The 14,008-nt window shown below is 41.8% G+C and overlaps 1 protein-coding gene across 1 annotated transcript; it reads left to right on the plus strand.

The window, feature by feature from the left end:
- The first annotated feature begins 11,624 nt into the window (after positions 1-11,624).
- Positions 11,625-12,175, plus strand: LOC128274297 (uncharacterized). The gene is made up of 2 exons (XM_053012445.1): positions 11,625-11,706; positions 11,772-12,175. Exons 1-2 carry the CDS (start codon positions 11,625-11,627, stop codon positions 12,173-12,175), a joined length of 486 nt encoding a protein of 161 aa, XP_052868405.1.
- Positions 12,176-14,008: the final 1,833 nt, after the last annotated feature.

A 14,008-nucleotide genomic window follows, 5' to 3' on the forward strand; every position in this document is an offset into this window, starting at 1 on the left:
CCCAATTTTCCCCGCGCATGGGAGTGAACGAAAGTGTCAACGAGTCCGAGACGGATGATTAAGTGGCCAAATGAGATAAGGAATTGTGCTCTGAGGTCAGTCATAGAAATCAGCAAGGGGGATTGCTATCAGCATTCGCATTCATCATCGCAACGGTGCAATGGTTAGTATTTCTGCTTGGTTTTGTCAGTATACTTTCATTGTTTCTTTCGTCATTTTTCTTCACTGGTTTGTTCGATGATCAGAATGAGTAAGGTGAAAGTAATCAAATGCTGTAAAATATGTTTCGAACACATTTTTTTCATTTGTTGTAAGATATTTCACAGGAAATAGAAAATACCGAACTTCAAGTGCTAGAAATGTCTTAACATGAATTTGATGTTGATAGATGTTATATTTGCAGTTTCTACCAGTTTTGGAAACTTAGAGTTCACATATACATCTGTTTAGATAAAATATACATGATATAGTGAAACTTTTACCCTTAGCGACTAACAATCACTGTATAATCACAATGTAAATACTCAATAAATCGGCTGACAGACTGTGAATGGAAAACATAATTCTCATGTATCTAGTATATAATACTTTGTCCTTTCGGTTTGTTGAACTAAGATTACTTGCTTCAATAGAACCTATTACCAAAAACAGAGTTTATTGGGTTTGTCACTAAGGCATGCAGCATGCAGCAGATGATGAATACGTTGCTGACTGTTATTCAGTCAGATGCTTGTTTGAAAAGGATCGCCTTGTGTCGCCCTTTTTAGTATTGCCCCACTTTCCTGCTTCCAGATCGCAGTCAAAAGCATGAAACGGAACTGAGATTCAATCAGGTGGATTAAAGGCTAATGAATTATGTTAAGTGTACTTCGCTTGTCCCCTCTCTTCTGCGTCACGGTACTCGTACCAGGATGAGCCTGTTTTTTCATTTTGATTTGTTGACCGTAAGTGGTACACACATGTGGGTCGTAAAATTTTATGAAAACAGCCGTTTTTTGGCACAATAAAAAGCACTCCTAATTGAATACGCTCGTGATACGTGATCTGGGAGTGCGATTGGCTCATTTTGGCTAGGGTCTTGAAGGGTGTTACAGTCCACCCAGATCCCTTCATGTTAGCCTTCTGCTTCTGGCGCATAGCAAGTAACTTGGCTTATATTCAAATGGTTTCCCTTGATTCCCTCCTTGTCATATGCCATATTGCTCCGCGTGTCACTTAAAGGTAAAAGGTCGAAGGTGGTTTCGGAGACCAAGGAGAATGATGGTCATTATTTTCGCACATGCAATCATCAAAAATGCATAGAATATCATTTATTTGAACGACGTTTGCTCCCTATACGTTGTAATGCGCGTTCCAAGCATGAGAAGATTCTCATCTTGTTCTGCACTGTTCGGGTTCTCTGAAGTAGAGTAACCTCTCGACTATAAGAAGAAATCTTGGTGGAATAAAATATTCTTCGGGTTTGGGTGTGTTGATACATTTTCGAATGGCAATAACAATTTATCTAGTCTTTGTAATCGGTTTCAAATGGAACACCAATCGTTGTGGTTGGCTGTCTGCTGCGTTTGGCATTTTTATGGACCTGCCGCCCATGGTTGGGACATTTCCCCATGTTTGTTACATTTAGTGCGAATTATTAAAGAGACCTTGTGACAAAAACTTGAATGACGAAATGCACATGCCGTCTTGAGATTGAAAGTCAGGACGAGTTCTATAACTGTTGACCTAAACTAATACGACAGGTCAAACGTGAGCTCGTACAAGGCTACACGCAGAGAGTGTTAATAAATTGAATGACATAAATTAAGAGCCATCTGAGACGTGCCATGATCGATCGACTAGCGGCTCGGAAGGGACCAAACACCGATGTATCGTAAATCGAGCCTCGTGGGGATTTCGCTACCAACCGCTACATGGACAGACCGACAAAAAGGACAAGTCCGATCCACCAAACCAGCTAACGCGCCTTCCGCTTTCGGAACGAACAATGACCGAAAATCACGTACAAACTTTTTCTATTTGCTGTCTATTAATTCTCTTGTTTTTCTTCCCGTTCAACGGCCTTCCTTTCCAGAAGCAGGGTGTCGTTGCGTTATCTTAGGGACATCGAGAGGCAGCTACACACCATCGGCCGGATGATTGCGTGGCGCTGATTCATTATAGAAAAGTTGCGTCTTGTTGGTCAGTCATCTTTATCAGTTTTTGTATAAACATGATAGACGATAGCTGGCAACTTATGCAAACAGATACTCCGCGAAAATATGTTCTGCGTATGTTATTCATCATAGATTTACCTAAAATATTCACCAGTTTCATTAATGCTATAGTTTTGCCACTGTCGCTAAATTAAGCCACAGGCGGCTATTTTGCACAGTTTTACCTATTTAGGTTACATAGCAGGCCAATCTGGCCTTTTTACTGTTATCACTAATCGCATTTCATTTGCTTAACAATGTAGGGAAAACTGCTTACAAGATTTAATGCAGCATTTCTATCCGGTGAACACAGAACGTTTATATTCTTTTGTATTCACGAGTACTACACATTATGACTCCCTAAGCTAAACAAAAGAGTTGTTATGTTTATTTCCCGAATTTTCGATATTACCTAGGTGATGTATATTTTTGTTTTTATAGGACTTGATATAATGACAAGGATTCATGATTAACTTGTGAAATTATGGAACTATTTTCTTTCAAAACTCACATTGTTGCTTATTATTCTTCGTTTACCAGAACGCAAAGGAGGCTTCCACTTATTTTTACATTGCGATGGCCGTTTACGATTCCATTCGACCATTTATGCTGGGATTCGGTTCACACCTCTGGTACCGCCGCGTGGTACGTAGTAATGGGCTACACCACACCGACGCCTGTCTCTATTTACGGCCATTGGGACCAAGAGACATAACTAATTAGTGTTGGTCATTCATCCCAATCTTATTTATTGCGATACCTAGAAGTTCATTACTGTTAACAGTTAGTGGACGAGTTGAAGGATCATGCTGCCCAAGGTACTGCGCGCCAGCGAGGCAAAGATGGATGGACGTTTTGCACCATAACGACTTCTTTGGTGCTCCCCGATGGTGGTGGTCTTCAAGATGCAGGATGGTCAGCGTAAAACTAAAATTAACAGGGAGCAATCAACAACAAAGGAGTGCAGAACTGTGTCTCCGAGTAATTTTGCGACACAAACGCGACCGCATGCTCTGCCACGCTATTCGCACGAACACGAAATGGCTTCACCTTTAGCCGAGCGCCCCCGCGAGCAGAAAGAGGGTCCATGGTTAGAACTCGTAAAGGGACGCATGTGGACAGCTCTTACTGTCGGCTGCGGAAGTAGATGGTCTACTTATAGCAAGACAAAGAAAAAGACATTAAATTTATTTCCTTATCCGAAATGAGAGATGAGGTTAATGAGAGCCACTTCATCAGCGACACTGATCACAGAACGGAAGAGCTAGCGTAATGGAAATACCGTTTTCCGTCTTGTGCAGCGTATCCGTAGCCTGTATTCTGTCCCGACGGCGTCCTCTAACCCCCCTTCAATTATCTCATCACCTTCCTCAGCTGGTAAGACATCTTAAAGGAGATTCTGGGGGCGGTCTGTGTTTTTACGGCCATGCATAGGCCTAATTTCTATGCGTAGCTTTTAAAATGTTTGTTGGAATACTACCAACATTTACTCAGTATAGAGGGGGTGTGACTGTGTAGCAATGAAAGGCTACGCAGTCGTGACAAAAACTGTACAGGATTCAAAACCGGATAGCGGTCCTTTATGATGTATGACAATTGCATTGACATAACCGTGATACCCCCCGTGACGCACGGATCCGGGGAAGTTTCCCACTTTGGGGCAAATGGACTATAAAACTAAACGGGTTCACCGCCAAGCCGGCCCGCCGCACCTTGAAGTTCCGAAACCAACACGGTGTTTAGCGGTCGGAAGCGGTCTCGTGCTTTAATCGTTTGCCGTAGCTTCTGGCGGACGCGGCTAAGCGCGGTTCGAAACGATTCGGAAGAAAAGTTTTAAACCACATGTACCATATACACACAAGGGCGACCTTTTCTATTTTCGGTCCGTTTCAAAGGGATGAGTCGGAAATAACAGTTTCAGATGACTGCGGTTTAACTACAGGCATGCGAAACGAGCGAAATGAGGACTAGGGAGAAGCGTCAAAAAGCAATCCGCAAGTCAATCCCAAAAATTGCTTCAATATTTAATGTCATACCGGCCTACACTTGGGTCTCCGTTGCAGTCAGAGTATGAAATCGGTTTAGGACATCAGCCGAAAAGTGGAGTAGAATGCTACAGAGTTACCGGGACGGCCTGCAACTATTATCTAACTGAATTAAATTATAGAAACCGAATTAGCTTCAATTTAAATTTCTTTGCCCAGTCTTAGTGCGTCGGCAAACGGAAGAACTTTCTTGGATCTATGCACTGTTTTTCCGATTAAGCATCCTGACTAATAAACTTCCGGTTTCTGAAGTCGATGTTGTTTAGTCATAATTTCCTTTGATTCTAGCTTCATACATAAGTGCTTGACCGTTAGCTTAGAGTACTACTGAGCCCCAGGATTTTAGTTTTTCTTATTTGTTTTAGTGATTGAAAGTGTCTGCTAGGGGTATTTCTATCATATTCTATTGTTATGTGTAAAGTTTCTTATATGATCCTTTACGTAAGTGTTTTTCGTTTATTCCCATGTACTTTGAGAAACATGGCATTCTTTTGTATCGAAGCAATGACATTTATGCTGCAACAATGCTTGCTCAGTTTATAAACCTAAATTTCTTTTCTTAAGTTTTCCGCTCAGCGGGAAAGGGGGAATCTCAAAGTGCCGCGCTTACTGGCGATATGACTGTCGTTGGAATTTAATTTAAATTATTCAAAACTACCTTCAAGCGCCTGGCAATCTACTCTTGGCGGCATGCCGTCTTGTTTGCTCCCCAACCCGTCGGTCGACAGTACGCCCGGAAGCCCGTTTACCAAGATGACACGTCCAGGAGGCTGCGGATGATTTATTTCAAAACATGATTCAGCGGTGGCACCGGTGACGGCTGCATTCGACCAGGATCAAGATTTAAATCAATTATGTAGCTGCAAACAAACCCAGGGAGAGACTGCTAACCCTGTGAATTCCCGTCCCGGCATGCTTCATCTTGTGCGGAAATCGACTAAACTGTTACAGTTTACAAATTGAATCCGGTCGTTTCAAATCGCCTCCGGGAGGTCAGACCGCGTTCCACCAAGGGACGATAACAAGCCTTCTACAAACAAGATTACACTTAAAATTAGGGTTGACATTCGACCATGCCGCACAAATTCCAGACCCTTTTTGCCGCACACAGTTGGGTCCGTGGGTCGCTTTGCAAATGTTTGCTCATCATTTCAACTAAAGCATGTCCATCTTTGTCGACTTTTACTAATGGCGATGTGGCGAACCGGAAGAAAGCAAATAACGGAGTTGGCGGGAAAAAACAGATAGAGACAGAGAAAGGGAAAGAGAAAGGTAAACAGAGAGAGAGAGAGAGAAAGAGAGAAAGAGAGAGAGAGAAAGGCGAAGAGAAAGAGTGGGAGAGTTGAAGAAGAGAGGAATTTCGTTTTAATTTATCTAAGGAATACTTTGAAATGAAAACGAGTTGAAAATGAACTGAAAACTTAAATTAAAACTGATGGCTAAGCATGAATTTTGGTTTTTTCCTGTTATTGGTTTACAGATAAAAGTCATTGCAGAGAAAAATAAAACAAATGTGTGCGAGGAAAGAACGTTGAAAACCATTTTTTTAGTGGGAGTCCTTTTTGTAGATTGGTTGAGGCCTTTTTCAAGGGACTAGCGAAAGTCACCATCGCCATCGTCGTTGTCGTCCTGTATGCAAAGTTATTTCTGTAATGAAAATTTTTTCTTTGATCTTCGCTTTTGCCGCTCTTCACTAGCGAATGATGATCAGAAAGCAGGGGTGTTCGTCCTTAATACGGATTTCCAGTTCAAAACCATCCAAAGGCTCCTCGCGCGGACCCCATTTTTATTCGGAGTGATGTTTTATTTCGTCAATATAAACATCCGGACGTTTGGTTTTTGCCGTGGAAAAGCGGATTCTATCAATCGGCAAATACAGGAGGACAACTTAGACTTTAATTATTTGGTTAGCGAAATTGGGTGGAAACCCTTTTTACTCAAGCACCACAAAACTTCCTTACACATGGGAATCTCCTGTTGTGGGAAGCATTCCACCATCACAGTAGTCCAATCCAGAATAGATCCCTCTACTGTTTCATTGGCGCAGATTTTTGCTATACGTGCCACAACGCTGCCGGTGTTTATTATTTATGACTAATCTAGTCTTAAATCCGATTTGCGTTGTGCTTGTGTTTCATCAACACACGCACTTCGCAGCGTAACTATTTCTATTATGTGATTTACGACCCATTCTTAACACATAGTCCCGTCTACAGTGGTGCAAAAGGGAATTTACGTGCTGCACGCCGAGAAGTATGCCGTGTCGTCTAGTGCTGATAACTACTGCTCCATCAAAAGTTTGCCACATTTCCGGAGGGCTGTTTCTCTCCCACATCTAAGGCATGACTCCCAAAGGAACATACGTCCATCCAGTCATACGGACTGATTTCTATCAAACGGGCTGCACAGATTGGGATCATCCAAAGATTCTGTCTGTCTCATGAATAGTCATCATCGACTGTTGAGAGGCTTTTGCCGTTCGGAGACGGAGTCGAACTAATCAAAGTTGATGAGAAAGATGTATGTACCGCAGTTTTTTTTATTAAATTTATAGCTTCCTATTCCGTGGCCACACATTACGCGATACAGCGTTTGTCGAGGTAAATCGTCATCCTTACGTGTTGAATTAACACGCAAGCAAGCGATATTTCGTCTTATGAACATATTTGGAAAGGACAGTGGTGTTAACATTTAAAGGACCAGAAGGAGAAAGAGAAAAGAGAAGCATCAATGAATTGTAGGCATACTTAATTTTATTACGTGTTCAAGTCTTACTGGAGGGCCAGACGAACCGTAACTCCGAGCGTAAACATGTCAAATCGATCCCGCTTATGTCAAATCGTATGTGAATCCGATGACTCATAGACGATTTAGACGATCATAGATTTTCAAGGGTTTCGAAGTCGAATGAGTTCGAGTTCGAATGAGAGTGTAATGCTAGGAAAGATCCAAAATCTGTCTTTATGACAATGTTTAATATCGCTCTGACTAAATGTAGGCAAGCGAGCAAGAATATTGACGTTTTAAATGTGACGTTGATGACAAAGCTGAACAGTCCTAACGTTGTGAGAGAGGCCGAAAAGAAGATGAAACGGATCCAAAATGACAAAGCATTCGTTATACATGCACAATAGGGTCGGTGTAAATGAACAGGCTGCTCCTTGCTTAGGCGTGTATGTTTATTGATGACTTTGTGTGATCTTTTACCGCGTGTGGCTTACAAAACGTAATTAAAGTGAAGCAAGTAGCAACGCAAAATCGTCGAAACGACGAGATTATGACTTATGACAAATGATCTAGCTGCTTTGTCATTATTTGCTGTTACCCACCTCTTTTCGTGAGGAAACCTGAGCCGGAAGGTAGGATACGTAATTGACCGAAGTGACAAAAACAATGAAGTTATGAGATTGCAGATGTTATGCCGCGGGAGACGCTGTGATGAAATAAAAAGTCAACGCGTAATGAGGTCTCCATGCGTTGAAATTGGTTTTTCAAGCTGTCGAAAGTCGGCTAATTTCGATTGTAGTTTTAAATTTTCGGGTAATTTCGATTTTAACAAAACTAAATGATTCACAGTGATGGTGAAGTGTAAAATAAAACTCGTTGTTAGCACTTCCTAATTATTTTATGTAAATATTCACAAAGATAGGTTTAAAATCATTTTGTATATTAAGTAAGTGTTGTGATGCTGATCTTCGTTTTGCAGATGCAATGTGCACTGCTTGCGTTTCCAATTAGCGAGACACGCGAGCAGCGACTTCTGGGCGAACGGCGACAGCGCAAACAGATCTCAACAAAAGACCACGACCGCTGTGGCTTGGAATCGCGGTAGTTTGTAGTACAGTTCAAATGGTTCCTTAAACATAATAAGCATCGCGCGTGTTGGGTTCTACACGTTGACCCCCCACACCGACAGGACATCAAATGGAAAAGAATCTCTTTGTTGTATGGAATTGTGGTTTTGTTGAACGCAAAAGTGTTAACCATTCGAAAGAACGCGCAAGTATTGACTTACTAAATAATTGTGCATTGCTTTTGCTCTGCTATTCTCGCACCAAAAGTATCCTATGCTATGAAACTTCCACAGAAGCAAGTAGCATGTAAATGATCTCCCCGTAACGATAATCATATGTGCGAAGTGAAACACTGAGCACCAAAGCGATTTTCTTCCAAAGTTCCTCTTGGCCATTGCTTGCGCACTCTTACCTTGTCGTTTGTTCTGTCCTTTCGACAAATATGATAATAATCAGACGGTGTTAATTGCTGTCCATTTGCGCACAAGCATAACGCAAATTCCTTGCAAGGGCATAACCAGAGCAAACAGCATGCACCTACATTATATTGGATCCGTGTGAACGAAAGCGAACCAAGAAGATTGAATTATTATCATCGTTGCCGATGGCACTCTTTTTCGACCCCTTTTTTCTTCCTTTCTTCGAGCGCTGCGGTTTGGTTCGGAGATGCGCGTTTTGAACGTGCATTTCGTCGAGCAGATGGCGGCAGAGTCGCTAATTCGCTAACCAAGCGGGGCATCACTCCAAACCGTTTAATACACACAGTGCACGAGCGTGCACAACAAACTAGCAATCCTTTTCTAACGGGGACCAATTGTCGGCCGGAGAACCGTAGGGACGGCGACGTATGTGACAATTATCACAGTGGTGTCAGAAGAATCGCTTGCAGACTCGCTGGAGCCAGAAACGAACATCTGGAAGCAGATCATAAGTAGGTGCTAATTTTTTCGATAATGCCTTTACTTTGATCTGTTTTCATCGTAGCAATTTCTTCATTGGTGGTCACGATGCGAAATATAATTATACGGCAACGAAATTGAAAGTAAGAATGTCATCCAAGTTTATGGGAACGAAAAACGGGATATTATTTTTTTCTTTTCGCTATTCACTTCGCAACAATTCGGTAAGATAGTAACAAAAAAAGAAAACACAAATAGTTTTAGGCACTGTCTGCTTAATTCTGCCTTAGGCACGTATAACATACACCGTTTCCGCGCACATAAACGCGAGAGAAATGGAAACTGTTCTTTGTCTGATAATCATTTTTATCTCACAACATTGATAAGTATAGACAAGTTTTTCCTCAGAGGAATATGAAAAATAACTTTAATTACTTTCAGAAAGTGACTTAAAATTGGTGTGAATAGTGTTTCATCATTCATTAGTCGACTGTCATCAATTAATCAAAACTCTAACGATACCAAACGTTGGTTGTCATTTCACGGATCAAGCTTTGCCTCTTTTTGTCGCGTGCCTGCAGGATGACATTCTTTATTCAATATTTCCGTCATTGTATGGCAATTCAGGAAGTGACCGTCGCCAGATTTTCCGTAGTCTTCTTCTTCCAGCGTTACCCCCGTGAATTCCATAGTGTCCGTTTCTTTCTGAACGCTGAAGTTCGAATGACGTTTGCAGTTTTTCTTTTGTGCGAACATGAACAGGACCCGCGTAGTGCGGTGTAGTTATCACCGTACCGAGGGGATCCAGCAGCGCTACACGGCGTTGTCTTATCAGGCGCCCCAAAAAAATAAAGCCCATTTAATTGCCTGTCAATCACACATTAAACACATCACAAACATCGACGACAGGCGAAGCGCAAGCGGCATCCCTTCCGGAAGGCCAATGGGCTAAACCGGTTCTTCTCGCGACTAACTTCCGGTCAGAGAAATCAGCTAGGGTCTGGGAGCGCCGTGAAATGTTAGGCTGCGGTGTGAAGTGAGCAGAGAGCTCATGCCTGCGTGGGCGAGTGTTTGTGGAAACTGGACGATGAAATGTGATGTGAAGAATGACTAATGTGATGAAAGAGTGATTCAATGTGCCTCGACCGTACCCGTAGTTTTCCAACCGGATTAATCGCTGAGTGAAATGCTTTGTGTGGGAGACACACATTTTGCCGGGCAAACCAATTTTCTTCCACTTGGCTGCCGATTTAAAGGCAGCTTCCGGCTGGTTAGGTAGGTTGACTGAAAAATAGATACACATCAATCAAAGTACTGCAAAGGCTATGCTCTACAGGAAAAAGGATCAACGCGCATTTGAGTACGATTTCGCTAAATATGAATATAAAGTACTTAAACACCTTATTATAACAACAATGCACTTGTTTAAACGGCCCAGATTGATTTTTTTAAATGTATCTATAGATTGTTGGCTCGTCCGATTGTTGTGCACCGATTAATCAGCATGCGAAAAACGTAAATTCGATCCCTGACAATGCGTCAACTTGAGGGCTGAATAGTTTAAGTAGGTGCTTAATAGACTCTGTCCGTTCTGATAATAAAAGTAAACAAACTCACATATTGTTTGAAACGATCGTATCGTCCGTTGAACGAAATGTTTTTTTTATATGGCATAGGTGGTTAGTATTGTATTTATCGATGGTTTGTGGAATGAAAAGGCATACTCAGAAAGGGACATAAATCGTGACCCAGACAAATGACATCAAACATTCTTACATGTGTGGGCACGTACGGAAGAACAATTGTTCTACTCGGACATATGAAAAATGAGCAGTGAAATTAGATTACACACTTGTGTGACCGACGTGAATGCCAAACGATTTATCTTTCGGGCGGCTTTCGGAACAATCGTGAAGCTACTCACTGATGGTTATGTGCCTTCATTTGTTGATTCTTTGTAATTTCCTTGCACAGCTCACAACGTAATTTGGATGATGGATCGTGACTAGCAAGTGGACATATGTCCCCAGATGCTTTCTCAATGTTATGCTCTGAGGTTGAGCAACACTTCTTATTGACACTCGCACCAGCTACCATACATGGGACATTTCACGCGAAAGGCAACCCCAATTTTTCGTTCCCCTATGGCTAATTGTTACAAAGATGACTGTGACATAACAACTGGGCAAACAAAAACACACATTGAGCTGAAACGAAAGGGCGAACCCTTCGATAAACTCTCTGTGTGTGGACAATTGTTCGGGTTCCTTTAGTGCCCCTCGACTGCTTTATTATTAACCCTTCCTTGAGCAAACAACCATGAACATTGAACCAAATTATCGTACTCAAATTTAAACGAAATGAAATATCGTTTACAGTTTGTTTCGAAAAGTTCTAAAAATTTAACAAATTTTACTATTCAACTTTGGAGTATTTAATTTTAAGAAATATACGATAGGTAGGTAGGAGTGGAGGTAATGTATTAATTAAAACCGTACCAAAAAACTGTTTAAATGTCTTCGATTTAAATAAAATTAACCATAAATGTATGAAAACTGCCAAATGTTTAAAGGGTTCTTTAAACGCAATGACATTTTTGTTTTCTTTTTTTTTACTGCGACACATAAGAAAATCATCTAGTTATCTATGAATTTGTTTCCGTTTGCATTCGCTGGGAAATACTGCACGAAGATGTTCGAACAATCGAAACAGCGTAAAATTTTTCGCCACGTTCTTAAAGGACTTCAGTTTTACCATATGGTGGATGGAAGTGGTAAGTTGCTACTTTTGTGGTGATTGGATTAACTTGTTACTAACGAATCCTAAGGTATTCTGCAGGATGTACGCTCGATGAGTTGGTGTCATACGTGTACTTGAAAAATAATCGAATCATAAAACCGTTTCACGTCAGGAAAATGGTCAAAGAAGTGCTGGAAGCTTTTAAAGTATCGCATCTTGTGCAAAATGATTGTTGGGGAAATTATGAACTCCACCATATACTACTTGAAGGACCATTTGATTGTGACGAACAACATGTTGTGCAACCCACGAATTCCTACCGCGACCAAGGACAAGGAAGTTCGAACGAAACGTTGTCCGAGGTGCCACACTACGTTAATGTTTTGCAACGGAAAGGTACTGATTTTCAGCTACCAAAACACAAGGAACTGAGCAAAGAAGCTGTTGATAACGAATCTGGAGCGATAAATACTATTTCCGACGCTGGATCCCCAAGTCACTAGGCTGCGACGTAGTGCTCAACCGACTCAGTGCAATTAATAGCACTTTTAGCCTACAAATGTTTCATGTCCTGTTTGAGATGAGTTGTAATTAGGACCTTACTAGGCTCGTCAAAAGAAGTCAAATCAAAATTCTGTACGTTAAAATCAACGCAGACTAATGGCAAAGATTTCAAGAATTTTGTAAATTTTACCTGAATATATAAACATAAAATTGAATCATTAACCATTCACATTTTTACACTTTATAGCTGGCTTAGGCAAAACAAAGTTTGCTCAAAGAGAAATCTACATTTAAGCACAGGGAGTTGTAATGTTCACCTGTTGAAGAACAAGATTGTGTGTAGTTGTGGCTGTTGAGTACTGGAGTTGTGGAGTTGAGTGTTGAGCATATGGTTTTACTGTGGTCTTCGAAATCAGGTTTCAGAGATTGTGGATTGTGGTTGGAAGAGAAAATTAGTGAAATGTGACTCCTTGAAATACAATTAGAGCGTCTTGAGAAGCTGTTGACAATGTAGGGAGCTGCTGAAAGTCCTTTTGGCTGTGTTTTAGCTCCTTTCAGCGATAAACGTTTGTCGTACGCTTCTATTCCGGATGAGGCTGGGCTTTAAGTTTCGTTTGATCTCGATCCGCCAGTTCTTGAACTTGGCAAAGGCTAGTGCCTCCGGTGTTTGGCATATTGAATGGACGGGGAAACAACTTAGCGAAGAAAGTCCAGTCCAACCTTTTCCTCGTAATTTAACCGCCAGCGAATCTGCATGTAGCAGCTGAAGATGATGGCGGTTTTGTGTATACTTTTTTATCCTTGCTTTGTGTTTAGTAAGTTATTCCTTTTTATTTCGTTTGAGGCCAAAGCCAAAGTTGGCTCCAGGTGGCACGGGAATATGTTTTTAATAAGAGAATCTTAATTGAATTAGCGCTAGGTGAATAATGTACCTCGACGGTTCACTCGTGACGCTAACCTTCTCTTTCGTTCTTTCATTATGCTGTTTGCGGAACTTTCTTACTGGTGTTTGCGACGTGTTTCTTTAATCTTCGCGCACCCCGTCTTCCGCACGACAAACGGGGGTGGCGGTGTTTCGTTTAAGACAATATTAAATCATCCCCCTATCGGCACTTTGCTCCTGTCTGTGCGCATCGTCGTCATCGGTAGTGAACCGAATCGGCAGGATGGAAAATACGATTTTTTTAGGTCCAAAAGGAACGAAAATCTTTCGTCATGAAATCCTGTGAAGCCCGTTCCACCCAGAGCAAGTGGTGAGTGAAAAAGAAACCCCCAAGCAACAAGCGGTTTTGGCAGCGCCTTGGCACGGCCCGTTAAAACATCGTTATGGGAGGAACCAGTGGGTTTGCCGGTTTCCCAACGTCCTGTGGCTGTGAAAAGATGTGATTGAGCCACTCGAAGCCGCAATGTACACCACCCACCAACGACAAAATTCTTTCCGAGGGGACCAAACCCAGGAAGCTGAAAACGGGAGAGCGACCAGTCGACAAGATCAAGGACTGTACCAACAATAAAAAACCGCCCCCCACAGCCATAGGGTGGCTACGAATTACATGATTAGCAAAGTGTTCTTCCCTGAGGAGGAGACCTTAAAAAAGAAGCCAAGGGTAGGTTAGAATAGGAAAAAACTTCCTTCCTGTTTCTTAATGCGTAAAGGAGCAAGAATTGAAAAGATAAACAAGGAACGAACCTGAAGCTACTGTGCTGTGAAGATTTTGGGCAGAGGAAGACATCGTTGGCCTAAGTCACCGGTCGCTTTTCCGGTCGTATTATGTTGCTGGAGTTTCCCATGCTGTGAGTGACGAATGACGTCGATTTAGGAAAAAATGAAA

This window comes from Anopheles cruzii, chromosome 3, assembly GCF_943734635.1.
Source record: "Anopheles cruzii chromosome 3, idAnoCruzAS_RS32_06, whole genome shotgun sequence".
Classification (NCBI taxonomy): Eukaryota; Metazoa; Arthropoda; class Insecta; order Diptera; family Culicidae; genus Anopheles; species Anopheles cruzii.